We start from the raw sequence: 20,755 nt of genomic DNA, 5'->3' as shown, positions 1-20,755 counted from the left end.
TAAACTTTTTCAATTTTGATACTGGTTGAGTTTAAGTGATAGAATTAGAATCAACATAAAAATGACCCTTGTTTTTATGATTTTTTAATAATTTGACTTCCTCTTGAGCGGTAATGGCAGTAGTCTGGACCCACCAATGACAGTTGTCTGGAAATGAACTTTACGTCCTGAGCGAGTGGTTTATTTGTAAATAGAAGAAGAAAATAATGTGTTGTAACTCTGAGGTTTTTTGGCTTTCAGCTGATGTATAAGTATCAAATTTGTTCCGGAGATGAATTATGCCCGTCTTCTGGACATGCACTAGCCCCCGTTTCAGGGTCGTTGCACATGCGTTGTATCGCTTGAAGCCCTGGTGGGAGTTGTGTGGTCCCAGAAAGAACAGCTGTGCGAATACTGTAATTAATGCGCATGTGCTATGACCCTGCAACACTGATTGGTTTAAGACGGTATTGTTTCGAAACAAATGACTGAAGGTTTCGTCTCCCGAACAAAAATCGATCCGGCTAGCTACTTTGAGGCGACCAATATTAATTGTTTTAGATTTTATCGCAATACAAATACGAGTGTCGCAAAGTTGTAGCAGTTCGGCCCTAGGCGCACTGATTTCTGACATAAAACTAATCACCTTTGTCAAGGTAGAAAAATCGAGAATACTTTTTCAAGTTTGACAAAGATAATCCGATTTCCGCTTGGAAATTCGAGCGCTATCGTATAAAGGCTTATGTGGCTTTCGAATGTCATCATGGCGCGCAAAGACAATTTACAAGTTGTATGGAACTCAGCTTAGCCGATGTTTTTCCATATCTATGATAGATTGAAGAAGCTGTGCATTTAAATTGCAGGGTCCAAAACACAAGAGTCTGGAGAAGATGCAACAAATCGCCAGAAATATGCAGGCTACACCAGTAAACTAGCTGCGCGGGAGTGCAATCCAGATCTGGTTTCAGAAGAGTCTGGAAGCTGAGAAGTACACGGCAGACTCTCGCATCAATGATCAATGGGATGGGTCAAAAGATGCCTTCATTGAGCTCTTGAGTTGACGATGGGGGCTCTCAACCATGTCAAAAAGATGATAGGCTGTTGTATGGATCCGCCTGGATCCCAAAATTGATGTGAAGGATGCAAAAAGTACAGGCTCAAACTGAGCACCACGGTCTGTCATGATGGTAGTAGGAAATCCAATCCTTCGGGTGACAAATAACAGGGCAACTGGTTCAGCAGAGTCCAGAAAGCATTACGGTTCCACGGCTGTCAGCCGGAGGAGGTTCAACAAACGATGCAATAGTTTTGAAGAAGGCCGATACATCAAATAACAAGAGTATGTAAAATTAGAGGATTTTGAGAAATATAATTCAGTATTGTGCTCGAACCTTTTATACCTGACAAAGCGTAAAAAACGAACCATAGATTACTTTACATAAATTCCATTTGTAAGGAACTTTTATTCAAAACAGGGCTTCTTAAATATTTCGAGTGCCGAGCTAGAAACACATGTAGATTTTCTTCGGGGGCCACTGGGTTCTCAGCATTTAGATACCTAGTGTTAAAACACTGCTCAAAATGAAATTCAGATCTCATACTTATCAGGCTAAGTCAGAGATAAGATAAACAGGCCTGTTATTTCGTGCCTGCCTATATTATCTCTAGCATAGTACATAAACCTAAAAAATCTATGTTTCTTGTATAAGGTTGAGTCAGAAGATCGTTCGGTTCCATTTTTAGGATAGAACGTTTATCGTTGTTATGTTAGTCTCTTGTAATGTCGATTTGAAGCGCAGTCAGTCAGTACAGCGTATTTTAAAGGAAAGGCCAAAATGTGATTTCTTGTGGCATGAAAATTGTAGATCATACTTATCTAGGAATGGCCAGAAACTTCACCTCAAATAGAATTTAACGGGAGAAAACCCAAGGCAATATTCTTAAGTTTTTTATTATTAGGTTCCATAGTTTTATCTGTTTAAAGGTTGACATGAAAAAGGAAGGGCCTTGCAAGGTTTAAAAACATAAGCATAGCAGTGTATAAGATGGAGAAGAAAAATGAATAAAAAAACAGTTAATGGAAACGGTCAAATGATTAAATAAAGCATCTCCTATTTCATAGATTGAGACTTTGAAAACCGCAGCCTGACAATAAAATTAATAGTAAGTACCATGACAAAGAAAAAGGACATAATGCTTGAAACATTCGACAACTTCTTGTTATATCATGATACTCCTTTGCCCCCCATGGGCTTTGCCCCCTCCCCACTTAAAAAATGAACTTCCGCCCCTGGTATTTAGCATCCTTTCCGTAGTATTTGGCATTTTTTCACGGTACCAGGGATCTTTTCCGTTGTATTGGGCATCTGTTTTGAGTATTGAGCATCTTTTCCGGAGTGTCGGGTATCTCTTTTGAGTATTGAGCATCTTTTCCAGAGTGTCGGGTATCTCTTTTGAGTATAGAGCATCTTTTCCGTTGTATTGGGCATCTCTTTTGAGTATTGAGCATCTTTTCCGGAATGTCGGGTATCTCTTTTGAGTATTGAGCATCTTTTCCGGAGTGTCGGGTATCTCTTTTGAGTATTGAGCATCTTTTCCGGAGTGTCGGGTATCTCTTTTGAGTATTGAGCATCTTTTCCGGAGTGTCGGGTATCTCTTTTGGGTATTGAGCATCTTTTCCGGAGTGTCGGGTATCTCTTTGAGTATTGAAAATTTTTCTGGCATCTTTCCCGTAGTACTGGGTATCTTTCCCGTAGTATTGGGTATCTTTTCCTTACCGTTTGGCATCTTTTTCGAATTTTGATTATGGAGCATCTTTTCTGTAGTATCAGGCATCTTTTCTGTAGACTCGGGTATCTTTTCCGTACTACTTTACATCTTTTCTATATTATCGGGCATCTCCTTGAGTATTGAGCATTATTATCATTATTAATTTCTTAAAGTGATAGCAAATTTATTGCTAATTGAAGCCATTTAAAACAAAAGCAAAAAAAAAAATAAATCTAACAAATCTACCTATTGAAATATGTCTAACATAAAAACGATCTTTATATATGCATACATATGAACAATTTTTTTTCGGTTCAGAATTTAAAAATGGCTTTGAAAAAAGCAAACATTTTACAACATACTAAAAGCTTTTTCGTCTGACACTCCTCAGAGCATAAAACGTCAGAATCAGGGTCCGAAAGAACACGATGAAAAATATATACCCAGTTGTGGATCGAAACAGGCCAATCAGAAAAACGCAAGCACAAGACCGGTATAGTTGACCAATCAGTGCCACGAGCCTAAAGAAAAATTACCACTGGAGTCCAAGAGAGAAAACGAACTCCTTCTGTCCACACTATGGCGGCTTTTTCGTTTTTATGTAGATCGACTCCAAAACTGCTAGATGGATAGACGACCGGGCTCTGCCAATTATCCGAAATATGTCGTCATTATAGAGTTTTGCACAATCTGGGTTGTCTAAAAGATGTTGACCTGGGTAACTGCACGCTGAACTGGAAAAACTTAAAACGATCTTTCTGGACAACGGCTATCCAGAAGACGTCATTTTATCTTATACTAAGGAGAAGATCGCAAGTTTTTTCGGCTGTTCAAAAGTTTGGTCCGCAAAAGTGCTCAGTTTATTTGAAACTACCATGGATTGGTAACACTTCCTTACGACATCATTTCTTTAGCATCAGGCATCTTTTCCCTGGTATTGAGCATTTTTTCCTTTGTATGAGGCATCGTTTGGTAAAACAAGGCATCTTTTCTATTGTATCGGACATCTTCTCCCTGGTCTTGAGCATCTTTTCCTTTGCTTCTTGAATCTTTTCAGTACTATCAGGCATCATTTCCGTAGTACTAGCCATATTTTCCGTAATTTTTGCATCTTTCCCGTATCATCGGAACTCTTTTCCGTAGTATTGGTCATCATTTCAGTAGTATCGGGCATCTTTTCCGTTGTATTGAGCATCTTCTCCCTGATAGTTAGCATCTTTTTCTTTGCATAGGGCATCTTTTCGTAGTATCAGGCATCTTTTCCATAGTATCGGGTGTCTTTTCCCTGGTAATGAGCATTTTTTCCGAAACATCTGGAATCTTTTCCGTAGTATCAGGTATCTTTTTCTTAAAATCTGACATCTTTTTCTTTGTATAGGGCATCTTTTCGTAGTATCAGGCATCTTTTCCATAGTATCGTGCATCTTTTCCCTGGTATTTAGCGGACATCTTTTCTGAAATATCGTGCACCTTTCAGTTCTACCAGGTATCTTTTTCGTAGTATCGGGCATCTTTTCTAATGTATCGGACATCTTCTCCCGGGTATTGAGCATCTTTTCCTTAGCTTCTTGCATCTTTTCAGTACTATCAAGCATCTTTTCCGTACTACTAGCCATATTTTCCGTAATTTTGCATCTTTCCCGTATCATCGGAACTCTTTTCCGTAGTATTGGTCATCATTTCAGTAGTATCGGGCATCTTTTCCGTTGTATTGAGCATCTTCTCCCTGATAGTTAGCATCTTTTTCTTTGCATAGGGCATCTTTTCGTAGTATCAGGCATCTTTTCCATAGTATCGGGTGTCTTTTCCCTGATAATGAGCATTTTTTCCGAAACATCTGGAATCTTTTCCGTAGGATCGGGCATCTTTTCTGTCGTATCTGGAATCTTTTCCATGGTATTGAGCATCGTTTCCTGAGTATTGGTCATCTTTTCAGTGGTATCAGGCATTTTTTCCCTTGTATCAGGCATTTTTTCCGTAGTAGCAGGTATCTTTTTCTTAGTATCTGACATCTTTTCCGTCGTATCGGGCATGTTTTCCGTTGCATCGGACATATTCTCCCTGGTATTACGCATCATTTCTGTATCATCATGCATTTTTTCAGTAGTATCAGGAATTTTTTTCCGTAGTATCGTGAATCTTTTCCATTCTATCAGGCATCTCTCCCGTTGTATCGGGCATCTTTTCCCTGGTATTGAGCATCTTTTCCTGAATATCGGTCATCTTCTCAGAAGCAACAAGCAACTTTTCCATAGTATCGGGTGTCTTTTCCCTGGTAATGAGCATTTTTTCCGAAACATCTGGAATCTTTTTCGTAGGATCGGGCATCTTTTCTGTCGTATCTGGAATCTTTTCCATGGTATTGAGCATCTTTCCTAAGTATTGGTCATCTTTTCAGTGGTATCAGGCATTTTTTCCGTTGTATCAGGTATCATTTTCTTAGTATCTGACATCTTTTCCGTGGTATCGGACATGTTTTACGCTGCATCGGACATATTGTCCCTGGTATTACGCATCATTTCTGTAGCATCATGCATTTTTTCAGTGGTATCAGGAATTTTTTCCGTAGTATCGTGAATCTTTTCCGTACTATCAGGCATCTTTCCCGTTGTATCGGGCATATTCTCCTTGGTATTACGCATCATTTCTGTAGCATCATGCATTTTTTCAGTAGTATCAGGAATTTTTTCCGTAGTATCGTGAATCTTTTCCGTACTATCAGGCATCTTTCCCGTTGTATCGGGCATATTCTCCTTGGTATTACGCATCATTTTTGTAGCATCATGCATTTTTTCAGTAGTATAAGGAATTTTTTCCGTAGTATCGTGAATCTTTTCCATACTATCAGGCATCTTTCCCGTTGTATCGGGCATCTTTTCCCTGGTATTGAGCATCTTTTCCTAAGTATCGGTGATCTTCTCAGTAGCATCAAGCAACTTTTCCATAGTATCGGGTGTCTTTTCCCTGGTAATGAGCATTTTTTCCGAAACATCTGGAATCTTTTTCGTAGGATCGGGCATCTTTTCTGTCGTATCTGGAATCTTTTCCATGGTATTGAGCATCTTTCCTAAGTATTGGTCATCTTTTCAGTGGTATCAGGCATTTTTTCCGTTGTATCAGGTATCATTTTCTTAGTATCTGACATCTTTTCCGTGGTATCGGACATGTTTTACGCTGCATCGGACATATTGTCCCTGGTATTACGCATCATTTCTGTAGCATCATGCATTTTTTCAGTAGTATCAGGAATTTTTTCCGTAGTATCGTGAATCTTTTCCGTACTATCAGGCATCTTTCCCGTTGTATCGGGCATATTCTCCTTGGTATTACGCATCATTTTTGTAGCATCATGCATTTTTTCAGTAGGATAAGTAATTTTTTCCGTAGTATCATGAATCTTTTCCCTGGTATTGAGCATCTTTTCCTAAGTATCGGTGATCTTCTCAGTAGCATCAGGCATCTTTTCCATAATATCGGGCATCTTTCTTGTAGTATTGTGCATCTATTCCCTGGTGTTCAGCATCTTTTCATTGGTATCGGTCATCTTCTCTGTAGTATCATGCAACTTTTCAGTAGTACCAGGTATCTTTTTCGCAGTACCGGACAACTTTTCCGTTGTATCTGACATATTCTCCCTGGTATTTAGCATCTTTTCCTTAGTTTCGGGCATCTTTTCAGTCGTATCAGGCATCTTTTCCGTAGTATCGGGAATCTTTTCTGTTGTAACGGGCATTTTTCTCCTGGTATTGAGTATCTTTCTTTCAGTATGGGTCATCTTCTGGAAGTACCAGGCATCTTTTTTTCAGTATCGTTCTCCTTTTCCGTAGTATCAGGTATCTTTTCAGTAGTATCTGGCATCTTTTCCGTAATATCGTGCATCGTTTCCTCAGTGTTGGGCATTTTTTCCTTACTATCAGGCATCTTTTCTTTGGTATTGAGCATGTTTTTTCAGTAGAATCAGACATGTTGTCCGTAGTATCAGGCATATTTTCCGTAGTATCAGGCATCTTTTTTGTAGCATCCAATATCTTTTCCATAGTATCTGGCTTCCTCTCCGTTGTAGAAGGCATTTTTTCCCCTGTATTGAGCATTTTTTCATTAGTATCGGGCATATTTTCAGTAGTATCAGGCTTTTTTTCTGTATTGTAGAAGTCGTAAGCAAGAGATTAACAGGTCTGTTTTGGAGATTGCGTAATATGAGAATACAATAAAATCATATGCGCAGGCATACGACGTCATACCGTAATGATGTTAATTTTAGTAATAATGATAACAAAAAATATTACATTGCTTTCTTTTTATAGTCTATCGACATGTCCATGTTTATAGTTCTCAATGTTCTGAGCTGTTCATATTTACATAAATCCTAATCTCGATATTGGAATCTTTGACTTTTTCGGTCTCCTTGGTCTGTCATCAACTGCAATCTTTTCTTGTTCCCTCTCTTTCTTCTTGCTTTCACTGTCACTAGAATCTTCCTCTTCATTGTTTTAGCTGTCCGTTGTTGGAACTCTCTTGAAATTTTAGACATTTCTTGTTATGATATTTCGTTGGTTTTTCGCGACTATCTTTGTTCCTTTTCGTTCTTGCACAATGAATCTTACTGGGCTGAACTTTGGTACTAGCTTATTTGTCCTCTTTTGTAGACAAATAACTGTATCTCCCTCTTTTATCTCTGACTCTTTCGCATTATGTTTCATGTCATAATATTCTTTGTTTTGAGCTTTCTTTTTTTCGATGTTTTCCTTTTCTTGTTTATGCTTATTAAGTACCCTCCTTTTTGGCAATTCAGGTAGTTGTCCTCAAATTGATCTATCGAATAATAGTTCACATGGAGGTACTTTCGCTGTTACATGTGGCTCGGTATGTTAGTAGGAAACCTTTGGAGTACCATACCTAAAGCTTTGGAGTATCTCTTGAATTCATTTCCATTAAATGGAGGTCCGTTATCTGTTTTTAGTTTTACTGGAATGCCATGTGTCGCAAATATACGGTCCAGCTTAGGTATTACTGCTGGTGCGGTTGTGGAATTTACGATTTCGATTTCTGGGAATTTTGAATGAAGGTCCGTTACTACGAATAGATATTGCCCTGTATTTGTAATTGGCCCATGAAATTCAAGAGATGCGGTGTGCCATGAAATGTCTACTATTGGAGTTATTTGCATTGGCTCAGGTGTATTAGCATTTCCAACTGCTTGACATGTAACACAGTTTTCGACAATTTCCCCAACTTTGTCACCAAATTTTGGAAACCAGATTTTTTTTCTGGTTAGACTTTTTGTTTATTTTATATTCCCTGATGTCCTGCGTGGCCTAGCTTTGTTGCTTTATTTTGAAGGCAACATTTGATTTTGGTCTGGCTCGAAATGTTTAGGTAAGGCATCAACTGTTTTTGATAGTCTTTCTCCTCACCAGTATCAGGAAGAGTTTTGAAAATGTTATAGACTTCGGGTCCAGCTTGATACAAAAGCAAAGCTCGCTTTCTCTGTGGTTCTTGGACATCAGCGGCAACAAATACGTTGAAATCTCTCCAGGAAGTCTGACCAGCGAGCTCCCGTGTTAGTAATGTAACTTCTTGGTTCGAGACCAGCATAGGATTTTTGATATCTTTTGCCATCTTACATTCCTTTTTCTCCTTTTAAATCGTCGTAAGCAAGAGATTGCTTAATATAAGAATACAATCAAATCATATGCGCAGCCATATGACGTCATACAGCAATGATACTACTAATAATAATAATAATAATAACTACTACACGTAGTATGGGGCAACTTTTTCATAGTATCGTGCATCTTTTCCCTGATGTTGAGCAGCATTTTCTAAGTATCGAGCATCTTTACAGTAGTATCAGGCATCTTTTCCATAGTATCAAGCATCTTTTCCGTAGTATCGTGCATCTTTTCCGTAGTATCGTGCATCTTTTCCGTAGTAACGGTTACATAGATCAGTGCCTTGTCTGGAATGAACATATGCAAATGCTTCTTAAAATATGCGAAGCACTTTTTGCCAAGAAGAGTTCTTTGTTAGGGAACAATATAAAGGCATTGTAGACTGTCATTCGATATTGCTGTTCTTTGTAAGGGAACTGTGCTGATTCCCGAGAGTCCAAACTACTAACGCTTCAAAAATTGCACCGTATGCCTGAGGCCAAGCAAGCTTCTTCTTCATATTCTTTTAAAAGCAAGATTTTGTGTTGATTGTAAATAATTTATATTTTTATGTAAACTTGCAAATATTAAATTATGACCTATGCTTTATCTATGCTTTATCTACGCAGCTCTATGCTTTAGTTATCATTATAAATTGTTAGCCTTGTAGATTATTTGTAAATTTTTGCGCAGCCCCATTTGTAAAAATCAAACATTCTGACAAAACAACCGTGGATAATTAATTTCAAAATTTAAATGAGATGAAAAAATGCAAAAAATATACCAATCCATTTTCTATACTGTTCACCGACCCCCAGGCAAAGTTGCAGTCATTGTTTCTTCAGAATCTAAAACAAAACTGCATTACCGTGAAGTTTTTATGGGCACATGATCAAAAACAGTTCAATTTTTTAAAACACTGACAGAATATTTATCGTGATCCATATATCTTCATAGACACGAGTGCTAATCCATTCTAGAATCAAGTTTCAAAAATACATTGACAGCCTGATTATGTTGCGTATATTGATTATGTTAATTATGTTAATCATGCTAAGACATTATAATACTGACCGTAAATGCTCGGTTCTACTTGAGCTGTTAAAGATTCTCCGATATAAAATGACAAAACCCCCTTATACACATGATGACCAGTTACATAACTTTCAATTTATACGTTGCTGTCGCCATATCTCAAATGTAAAAGACCTGAATTTGAATGTGAATAAAAGGAATCAGTGTTATCAACACCCGATTGATTCATGCTTTGTAAGCCAGTATAAAGTATATTCATAGTTGAGGCGGGGTGTTATCCAATCCCTCAAGGCTTTTTCTTTGATATTTTATCAGATTGATCTTTAACTAATAGAAACTTCTTGGCTTTGGATTTATAACTGAATCAAGTGACATTGACATCCCTTATTTTAAAAGAAGCCAGCAAAGCTGAAAGATGACAGGGTCACGCCTCTCTAAAAATCCCGTCTTTTTTTATACTTTGAAAAACTTATCCGGCCTCTCCGATAACTCCCCATGGGGTTTTATTAGAGAGAAAAATGGCCATATAACCAGACCCTAAATTAATTTATTTTAAATGTGCTTGGAATTTTGAATAATTTGCAGACATTCAGCGGAGGGTATTTTAGTTTTTATTTGATGATAGCAAGGGTAAATAATGTTTTAGCCAATCAGCGTTATTTTTCCAACAAACCTTCGTCAACTCCTTCACAATTTACATGCAAAGTTGCCGCTCAAAACACACGAGAACATGTTGAAAATGTAAGCCCGCTTATTAAAGACTGGTTCACACGTGTGAAGCAAGAGCTGAAGCAGAAGAAGGCGTAGAAGCACAAACAAGTGGAGTGTAAACACGCATGAGGCAAGTGAAGCAAACAAGAAGCAGGAAGCATCCGTTGAAGCAAGCATAACGTGCTTCAAAGTTCTTATAACCTTGCTTCATTGCGGCGTCTGCTTAAACTTTGCGTCATGCTTGCTCAAAAAATTTTGTAGTATGAACGTCGTACGCAGCAAAAACATGTCTGAATAAAAACTTACAAACTAGAATAGAAACTACTTTTGAAACTATGAGCTGCTAATGAAAGTAAAACTTCATCGTCCAATTTCGTTTATAACTATACTTTTCCGTCAAATTTGATCATTTTGTTATGCACGTGTGTGCGCGGTTTACTTCACATTCTGCTTCATTCCTTGCTTCATCCAAAAAAATCCAACTGCCCATGCCTACTTCGCTTGCTTCAGCTCTTGCTTTATGTAACCCTTGGTATTTATGGGTATTATTACCCCATGCACAAGCTCGGTACAAAGGCATAAAACTCGATATGTGCAAAGCTTGTGTGCTTTCTTAACAATAACGATACTTGACTACGTTTCGTCAATAACTTCTGTTGATTATCAAAACATATTAGGCATTTAGCATTTTTTATTATGTCTAAACAAAGGCTAGAGGTCATTTCCTTTCATTGTACGTGTGAACCAGCCTCACCGCTGAGAAATCAGCATCGGAAGTAAAGCTCAAACGAACGCCAGAAATTCTTGAAGAGTATGACGATATTGTAAAAAAGCAGATTGCAGATGGAGTTGTGGAGCATGTACCGCAAATGCCGGATGGTGGGTCACCTGGTCATTCGAAAGGACGCAGAAAGTACCAAACTCCGAATCGTGTACGATTCAACTGCAAAGTCTCGTAGATACAAAGATTCCCTCAATGATTGCTTGCATATTGGCCCTTCATTATTGCCTCCCATGTCTGACATTATTTTGAGATTTCAACTCTATCCAGTTATCTTGTACAGAAAGCATACAGAAAAAATTTCTACAAATTGATGTCGACCGCAGACATCAAGGCAGTGCTAGAAAGATGGCAAATAGAAACAGTGTATGGACGGACAGACAGCAAAACAGTGCTATGTTGGTTGGCAAATCGCGGCGAAAGGAAGCAGTTTGTCCAAACAAGAGTGAATCAAATCTTGAGTGAAGACTACATTTCTTAGCGATATTGCTCAACACATGACAACTTAGCTGACTTAGGCTCTCGAGGAATGATCCCGGGAAAGCTGCAGCCTTCAAATATTTGGTGTCAAGGCCCTACGTGGTTACTTTAAAAGGAATAATGGCATCCAAACATCGAAATTTGAAAAGATGAAAATGCACAAGAAGGGAAACGTGAGACATCAATGGTAAACACGGTCATTGGAAGAAATTCAGAAAGCTGAAATCAGGTGGATCAAATAAGTACAAGTGGAATAAAAACCTACAGAACAACAAACAAGGGAACTAAATTTAAAGGGAATGAACAAAACATCCTGACCTGCACGGGAAGATTCGACAACAGAGCAGCCAATTACACACCAAAGCAAAGCACATTGGTGCCTCTCATTATGATGGACGTCCACAAGAGAAAATTGCACATAAGGGTGGCATTTACGTTGGCGGAAGTAAGATCACGTTACTGGGTACCCAATGGAAACCAAATGATGAAGAAGGCATTGCAAAACTGTTGCCTCTGAATGAGATACAAATCTAACCACCGATATCAGAAAAGAAATGGGTCGTACAACCAATTGTTTTCATACATCAGCACGAGGAAGTGATCGAGTCTCTCCGTGTTGAGACCTCTCGCACCTAAAGCTTGGGGCTGCCATGGGCAAAAACGGTACACACACAGAAGTGCTGCGCCTTAAATTGGGCATTAATCACTAAATTCTTCAATAATCTAAGAGGCAACAGGCCTAGGAAAGTAACTGAACAATGGATTCTCTTTAACATAAACTAAATACCACGGCAATAATGTTTAACCTCCCTTACGAATGCTGCAAGTTCTTATTTCAACGGTTACTTTGAATTTTGCTATAAAAAGCAAGTTAAACTAAGACCAACATAATTGCTCTCTAATCTCAAGCAACACAGCGAGGTCCTAACATAGACGCTGCCGTGTTGAATTGATGCTGGGCTGCAGGAGCTCGAGATCGGTGCATTCAACGCACCATAATCAGCTTTGTTACAAAGTTTTAGCAGTCGACTAGGAGCCAATTGGAGTTGACTTGAATGTCTTCGCACTGTCAGAGATGATCATTTGTGGAGCTCCTCTTCGTGTCACAAAATTTTTCAAACTTCGCGGAAACATTGCTTTTACCATATCGTCTACACACTTGGAATGAATTGCTCTAGTTGTAGCATAAGTTAAAAGTGTGATATAGGCTTTCTTTATCTACTTACTTTGCTATTAGTAAATCGGGCCTGCTAGATGTTTGATTCAGCCTAAACAATCGTCCATTGACTTAGCAAGGATCAAATCTCGAGATGGACCCACTGACACCCAATAACTTCATTCACGAAAGAAGAATCAAAATATTTCCAAGAGAAGAAATATTCAGCGATGAAAAGAATAAAACAGACTGGAAGAAGATGCGAAATGTGCAGAAGAACAAGAAACATTAGTGAGATCAATGAAGCGCATAATACCTGCGCAGTCTCTGAGAATACCACAGGGAAAGTTGTAGGAGACATCGTCCTCATTAAGAACGACATGCAGCCCAAGAATATGTGGAAGCTTGGAAAGATCACGAGAACAATTAAAGGGTCTGATGGAACAACTCGAGGAGCAGAACTACAGACAATGACCAATGGGAGGGTGATGGTTATTGAACAACCCTTCAACTGTTGTATCAAGTTGAAAACAATGCCCAAGAAGATGCGGGTACCCCCGAGTAGGGGTCTGCCTCTGATGATACGATTCATGCAAGACCCAGAACAAGCCACTAGACAGGCGCACGATGCAGGCACCGCGGAGCAGATTACGTAATAAATTACCAGTAAAGCCTCTTTTTATACGTTTTTAGCCCCTCCTCCACTTTTTTAGACCCCTTTACTTTTTTTGACCCCCAACTCTTTTAGACCCTCTACTTTTCTCAGCACTCCACGGTGCCTGACACGATGTCATGAAGACACAGTTGATTTTAGAAGATGAAGAAGAGAATCAAATCTTCATTTTATTTGGTGGTGGTGCTACAAAGAACGGTATTTTATGACTTTTTGCTGCGAACAAGCTAAAGTCTTACGATAGATCAAATTATTTGATTATGACATTTTCAATTCCAATTCAGATGTTTATGAGATATCCAGTTGCTTACATAAATCAACGTAGTTGGATATGCATACTTCTTCCTAACGCAGAAGAAGTTTATCTCTATTACCTCTTACATCGGAGTTTTTATGGATTCATTAGAAAACGTTCATTTTGTGTCTTACTAAGCTAAGACTGTTTTGGCTGTAACTGAAACTCGTATAATTAGATGTTGCAACCTTAGCGTAGGCAGACAACAGTCCTACCGGCTAGAAGAAGCGCAAATGTTCTTGGTATTTAGAGAGGGCAAAGGTGTAAAACGAGATTTTTCTAACAGTAGCGTATATAGAGGGGGGTCAAGGGGGGCAAAACTCCACCTGTAGAGAAAAACAGATATTTTGTCAAAAAATTTCTGATCTTTGTCGGAAATATAAAATGGTTTTCTATTTTGATCTAAGTATTACATTTTGAGAGGAAAATCTTTTAAGGTTATTATAACAATTTCGTCAGTTGTTCTGAATCAGATGGGCATCTTAAAAGTACCTTTTGCGAAGAGAAGATCATAAAATCGTCAATTGGTATTATTCATGACACATTTGAGTAAATAATCAAACTTTTCTCCTGTTTTATTTCAGTTCTAATTTTATTATGATATGTTCTGAATCTGTGCAACAACTTTTTTGAATCTGTGTCAAATGCTCACCAAATGACATTCTTTAATGCAAAAAAAATTATTTTGCAATCTGGTATCAAGTCTGTGCGTCTCGTTGGTGGATGTTCTGTCACTCATGTAAATGATTAAGTACATTTGAATTCACCTTAGAAAAGGGGATGCTTTCTCCTCGATTAGTTCATCTCTACTTAGATAGCTCCTCCTAAAGAAACTCCTCTGCAAACAACATCTTACAAATCTGTTATTTCTTGCCTGTTATTATAAGTATTTTATGTAATGTGTAAACCTTGTATGTAATTAGTTGTAATGTAGTTGTAGTAAGATATTGTATGTAGAGAAATTTTAAAACATAAAAAACTGAACTTAATTGAACTATGTTCAAATGTATGAAAAAACTAAAAATGTTTGCTAGATTTTGGTCGAAAAATCACAATTTTTCACACCTCCTATGAAATTTCCGGTTTTAAAAAAAATAAATTTTCCGGTTTTCGGTTGCAAAAAATTCAGTAAGAATGATTTTAGGTTGCTCTTCTTCACAGAAGATAAATCCCAACGAAATTTTTGGTACTTAATGTATTAGATGGATGTGCGATTGAAATAAAGAATTTCTAAATTATTGATTTCAATTTTTCATCAATTTTCTACTGATTTAATATGACTCAGTGTAACTTTTGCTTTTACTGTTTAATTTTATTTCTTTTGAGATTTATTGCCTCTGCAAACTACAAAATTGATGTAAAACACTTTAATCTGAAAGTTAATGAGCGTGACGTATTGAGCTTTTGAGTGGCAGGTGCAAACACAGTGAATTCTCTCAACAAGATTTCCAACATTGTCTCTTTGTTCAATATAATGTCATATTTTTTAACTATATTTCATCGTTCCATTCGTATAATCAATGTGTAGAAAACAAGAAGTGAGAATTTTGATTTCTCGGCTGAATAAAACTGTAAATCTTTTATTGTTCAGCAATTTCTGCATGCTCTTTGCAAGTATATGTAATGGAGATGAGAGTGACACCATCGTTTAAAAATGCTATATCAAGCCAATTAAGATTGATTGGTGCGAATGCTATTAAAAATCAATAAAAACATCAAAGTCTCTCTACAACACTAATCGATACAGCTTTTCATTTTCTAAGTAAGGCAAAGCTATAATTGATTTGAAATTAGCCATTAATTATTTGGTAAGAAGGGTTACAGAAGATGAATCGAGTTCGTGGAATTTACAAAAACGCCTATTTTTACAAAAAAAACATGGCCAATCAAATGTAATATTAATTAAAAAGTTCTATTAACTAAGCAACAAATATGATTACAACCTTTCATCATGAACAATATCTACGCTCTAGTCTATGTACAGTAAAAAGTTGACATGCCGGTCATAAACCTGCATCAGTCTTTTCTTTTAATGACCCCCTGTAAATCATAACAAATCTGCTTCCTTCCTTTGAAATCTGCGAATCATCGTTCAACTAGCTGTCGCTCAAAATATTTTCATCGACATCAAACCAGTCCGTAAAATCAATACGAATTTGACTTCTTTTTTGTTCAGACCTACAAAGCTCATGTCTAGATAAAATTTGCCAGCTTCTTATCCAAAGAACCAGTCCAACAATTATCAAGACAGAGTAACAACTTTCAAGTCACGGAATCTTCTACCAAGTTTTCTCACAGTCGTCTTTTGATCCACCAAAATAAAGGGAATGTCACCATAATGAAACAAAACTTTAGTTCCAAAAATCATCAATTATTCATGAGGTGAAAATGTGATCCTAACATACTGATGTGTTGGCTGATTTCAGGGACTTGATGAGTACCTCTGCAACTTGGCAACAAACAGAGTGTTTGCTTGTAAAAACAATGAGTAATAATAATGAAAGAAGAGAAGAACGCAGAAGAGAGCTATTCCAAAAACCTGACAGCCCAAGCCATTTTCATTGTCATTGTTCTTCTGCCACAAGCTGAAAACTTAATCGGCTAGTAGAGAATGGCCAAAAACTGGCATTTTATCCGAAGGTACTGCCCCTGGGAAAATTTGCAATTTTTCGGTATTCATGACTTTAATTTAAGGCGAAAGCCGTTGCACTGTAGAATTCTTCCGAAAAATTGACATGAATGTACTGGAAAGCAAATTCAAATACCAATGAAATATTCCAACGGCTACCACAACTCTAATACACAAATGTGTTATTCATTGGCTGAGCCATGAGGTTCACCAGTTAGCAAAGTCAGAAGAAAGAAGATAAATGCACCCAGAAAATGTCCTGATATATTCTTCTTCAGCAATTTTGCAGCTTAATCACAAAAAAACGAGTTTTGTAGCTGAATCTTGAAGACTGATGAAAGCTTTTGATAAAAGTTAATCTGGTGAAGCCATTTTGTTGCCAAATAATCCACGATGTTACGGACTTAATCTTTTACAAACTCAGCAGGACAACTTTATACACAAATTTATAAAAACATGGCCATTAATGTAATCTCTGAAGTTCCACTGTTTTTTATTCAATTTCCCCAATCTCAAGTTTCTTTGTGATTCGCTTAAACGATAGTCTAACAGCAAAGTATTTTACACATCATCAGCTCCAACCCTTGTCATTTCATATCTTTCTTGCATTTTGGTGTTTAGTCAACTGGCACTTGTTCTACCACCATGGTCCATTCGAGAATTCTCCAGCTCCGTTACAATCGTTGTTCTACGTAGCACATCATTTCTTCTAGCCAAACGTAGCATAACAGCGACGAATGCCGAACGGAACTGCCTGTTAAACACGTTGTAAATAAGTGGATTGATTGCTGTCGACAAGGTTGGCAAAATCTCAAAAAACATGTAGAAGATGAATAGGAAAAGGTGCTCATTGTTTTGCTTGAGACGGGCAAAAGCAGTGCGGTCTCCAAAGGCAATGTATATGTTGATGATAGAGAGCGGCATCCAGCATACGAAAAAAGCTCCATAGACAATGGCCAATGTAGCCGTGGCTTTCAATTCCCGGTTGGTGCGACGGGAACTTTTTGAGATTTTTGCATATTTCCTATCTTTCTTTTCGCTCTCTGGATTCGAAAAATGCACTTCTGTTGCCCTAATTGCACGAATTTGAACGATAGCGACCCTTAGTATGATAACGTACAGAATCCCCATGATAACAAGAGGGATCAACGTTATCAGGAAGTATGAAGTGAAGTAGAAGTATTTGTTCTCTATAAAGCATCTCGGGACACCAACTTTCTTCAGATGAATAGATAACTTTGTTGGCTCGTTCCACTGAAAGGTCGACATGGCACTCCAAATGACGGCATAAGCCCAGACGCAACAGACGATAACTTTGGCTTTGGTTTTTGTCATCGTTTCTTGATAGATGAAAGGTTTCGTGATGCAGAAAAATCTGTCAATGGCAATCACAAACAAAGTCGTGATTGTGGCAGGCGTTAGTATTAGATCAGTCAATACATACATATAGCAAACGCTCGCTGGGTGGCAAAAAGCGTTTGTATGTAGTATTGTAGAGATCCGGATGGGCGTTTGAAATATTGCGTAGCACATGTCACTCAATGATAAAGAAAATATGAAGTGGTTTGTTGGTGTTTCACGAAGGCGAGGAGACAAAAATATAGCTATACATATCAACGTGTTGCCAAGAATTGATAATACCATGACAACCGCAAGGAAAACGGCATAAGCAATTTTACCAGTGTCATTAGTGTAGCTTCCACAGAAATCTGGTACAAATGGTGGTCCTCTGGTGAAGTTTGGTGTGCTGTTTGTTGATAAATTCATGGCTGCCGTTATTCCATTCATTAATTGAACCATTGCCAGCTAGAATATCTAGCGTCTGACAAGTTTTTAACAACAAGCAACGTTACTTAACTTTGCCAACTGCCGTCTTTTTCAAAATTTTCCGATTCCAGGGTTCCTTACCACGTTGATTTGACAAATGGTCGACAAAGTGCACATCTAATAGTCTTTATAGCAAGTCCTAAAAAGAGAATTTGAAAAATGCTCTACTTTCAACTGTCTGATGGGGTCATGGTAAACCACTATTTTAATGCAAGATAATCTATCAACGTAGAGTGAAATGAATACAAGATAGGAAGCTATCTCAGCCTATTCTTGAAACGTTTGCTATCGTTTATTCAACAAAATTTTCAAAAAATTCAAGAAAAAAGGGTTGTTTTGTAATGCTACTGGTAAAGAAATCCGCATTAGGTATCAAAAACTTTGTTTTTATCTCTATATGGGGTAAAAGCTACAGATAACTACATAGATATTTGTAGAAGGATCATTTTATGTGAAGACACGGGGATCAAAGCATAGCGATCAACAAGGCACTGCTAAAAAAACGCAGATCAAACGCAGATCAAACGCAGAAAAACGCAGAAAAACGCAGAAAAACGCAAAAAAACGCAGAAAAACGCAGAGACAATAATTTACCAACAAAAGTCACAGGATGGCTAAAAGAGAGCTTCTAGTCCTTTACAGAAAGACTATTTTTTGTGTTCATTCAAATGCACGAGAACCCTACTTTTATTACTTGTTGTTCGTCCAATTAAAACAAGACTTTTGCTCAATTGGCCTTTAAATACTTTTGAAACTGCGGTTAAAAGAACTGTATTCTTTTGTGCAAATTCAGTTCTACTTCTACTGATCAGATAGTAAGTCTGTTTTCAAAAAGCAGCACACCTTTCAGAATAGATTGCAACTTTGAAGGTCAAATCCTAATACTTGTCGAACATTCGCAATTATCAAAGAAGTGCAAAATCTAATTCGCCATCTTTGCAATTTTTCTACGCAACGTTTCTTATTTTATATGATTTCATTTGAATTAACATCGAATATACTCTACTTCCTTTTCGCTCACTGTAGAATATCTAATTCTTTTCTAAAATATGAATTTTTTCCGAACCTTTTGAAACTCTCATGTTAAATTTATGTAGAAAATTGCGAAATATCTTTGCCCTTCGGCAACCTGCAAATCTTAAAAGACATGAATTAAATACATAACTTGAACTCGACGTTGTCTTTAATGCAATAATGCATACAAACAGAGTGAAACGGGTAGACAGAGTTACGCAGAGCTTTGTATGCCAAAACATGTGTCTTTCTATTGGCTACAGAATAGTTTGCCCAAATATTAGGAAATCCCATAATGCTATTCCTATAAGCAAACATGATGGTTGAAAGTTGTTTACTTGACAATTTTGCACTCCTTCCGGGCATTTAATGACTATTTGCGACCTTTGGAAAAAACATCGATAGTTACAATGATTTTTCGCAAAATAAAAGATTTAGGAAGCATTTGACCGCTGGTTAGGAAGCAACTTGCCGCAACTCATTCACAATCCAAAACGCCATACATGATTAATATCGGATTTGCTGTATTGCAAACGCTTTCTTTATGTTATGTTTCAAAAGTGTGTACATCTGTTTTCAAATAAGACAATCTAAATGCACTCTCGATTGCTCCAAAATTTGAATCAAGTATCACTGAATTACACAAAGGTTTTCAAGCCTTTGCGATACAAATAATGAAATTTTGATTATAGAATCTCTAGGTAATAAGGCGCTTCTGATCTTACTTTGTTCCACTGTGATGGTTCCGAACGGTACGAGTTCAATCAACCATGACGGCTTTTATTGAAATAAACTTTTTGAATAAATCACTATTTTCGTTGACGTAAAAACCGATAAACTATACAGCATTTTTATTGCTGGGACTTAAAACCTGAGACGAAAAAGAGGGAGATCGATAGCATTATGTTTTTATGAACAAGGTTTGGATGTATTTACATTTGGCAGGTGGTAAAGCCATAAAAGTGATCGGCGCCTAGAAGTTTACGAATGACAGAAGACATTTACGTTTGGTAAGAAATTTAGACAACGGCTAAGAACTGACCTTTGCTATCAAAATGTTTAAAATTTGAAATAAATCTTTGATGGGCATAACTTCATTCAGCAAAGTTTTCATTCAGAGGTTTTTTAACGAGTTTGGATCATCGAAGGATTTGGCGCACTGGTTAGCTGAACGCAGAGTTACTGGAGACCGCAACGAAATGATATAAGCTTTGGCTTCTGATATTAAAAAGAATAGTTCTTATGTGCATCTAGAATGCTCTCTGGCAAAAAGGCGTGTGCGGGATCTAGCACCTGCCCAACATGTGCATTCCCATAATGCAACGATTGTGAAAAGTAATCTGGTCGCCAAATGGTTCAAAATGTTATGTTGAACAAATTGATGCTCGAAAAGGTTACTTTGTAATTTGTCCTTTTAAACCGTAAAGCATTAAAACTGTGTGCATAGATAACGATTTGGAAGGAAATCATTTAGACTTGCAATCAGGTAGTACAGGAAAGATATTCGCAAGAAAAGATGACAACTACATATGCTTCAGAAAAGGTACTTTATGAAATAAGCACAAGATGTGCTGTTTAAGGCAACAGTCATTTGCATGTACAAAAGGACGGACCTGACGGACCTGTTCGGACGGACCCGAACGACCTTATTCTCCTTTGAATATCATTTGCAAATGAGTATTATATATTGTATTTACAAAAATCATAAGTCTGAAGCATAGGGCTAATGTACTTGCAAATTGTGAACAAGTTTTA

General features: G+C 37.5%; 1 protein-coding gene across 5 annotated transcripts in view; it reads right to left on the bottom strand.

Moving 5' to 3' along the window:
* Nucleotides 1-10,515: 10,515 nt before the first annotated feature.
* LOC135687973 (adenosine receptor A2b) overlaps nt 10,516-20,755 on the bottom strand; it is a 33,155-nt gene continuing 22,915 nt past the window's right edge. For all 5 annotated transcript variants that reach the window (XM_065204622.2, XM_065204625.2, XM_065204623.2 and 2 more), the window contains one exon: nt 10,516-18,125. In XM_065204622.2, coding sequence (XP_065060694.1) covers nt 16,781-17,959 — 1,179 coding nt within the window. In that variant the 5' untranslated portion in view covers nt 17,960-18,125 and the 3' untranslated portion in view covers nt 10,516-16,780. The remainder of the gene's footprint in view (nt 18,126-20,755) is intronic.

This window comes from Rhopilema esculentum, unplaced genomic scaffold (genome assembly GCF_057945365.1).
Source record: "Rhopilema esculentum isolate cy_ngs unplaced genomic scaffold, ASM5794536v1 HiC_scaffold_36, whole genome shotgun sequence".
In the NCBI taxonomy this organism is placed as follows: Eukaryota; Metazoa; Cnidaria; class Scyphozoa; order Rhizostomeae; family Rhizostomatidae; genus Rhopilema; species Rhopilema esculentum.
This window is presented reverse-complemented; position numbering and strand designations above follow the sequence as displayed.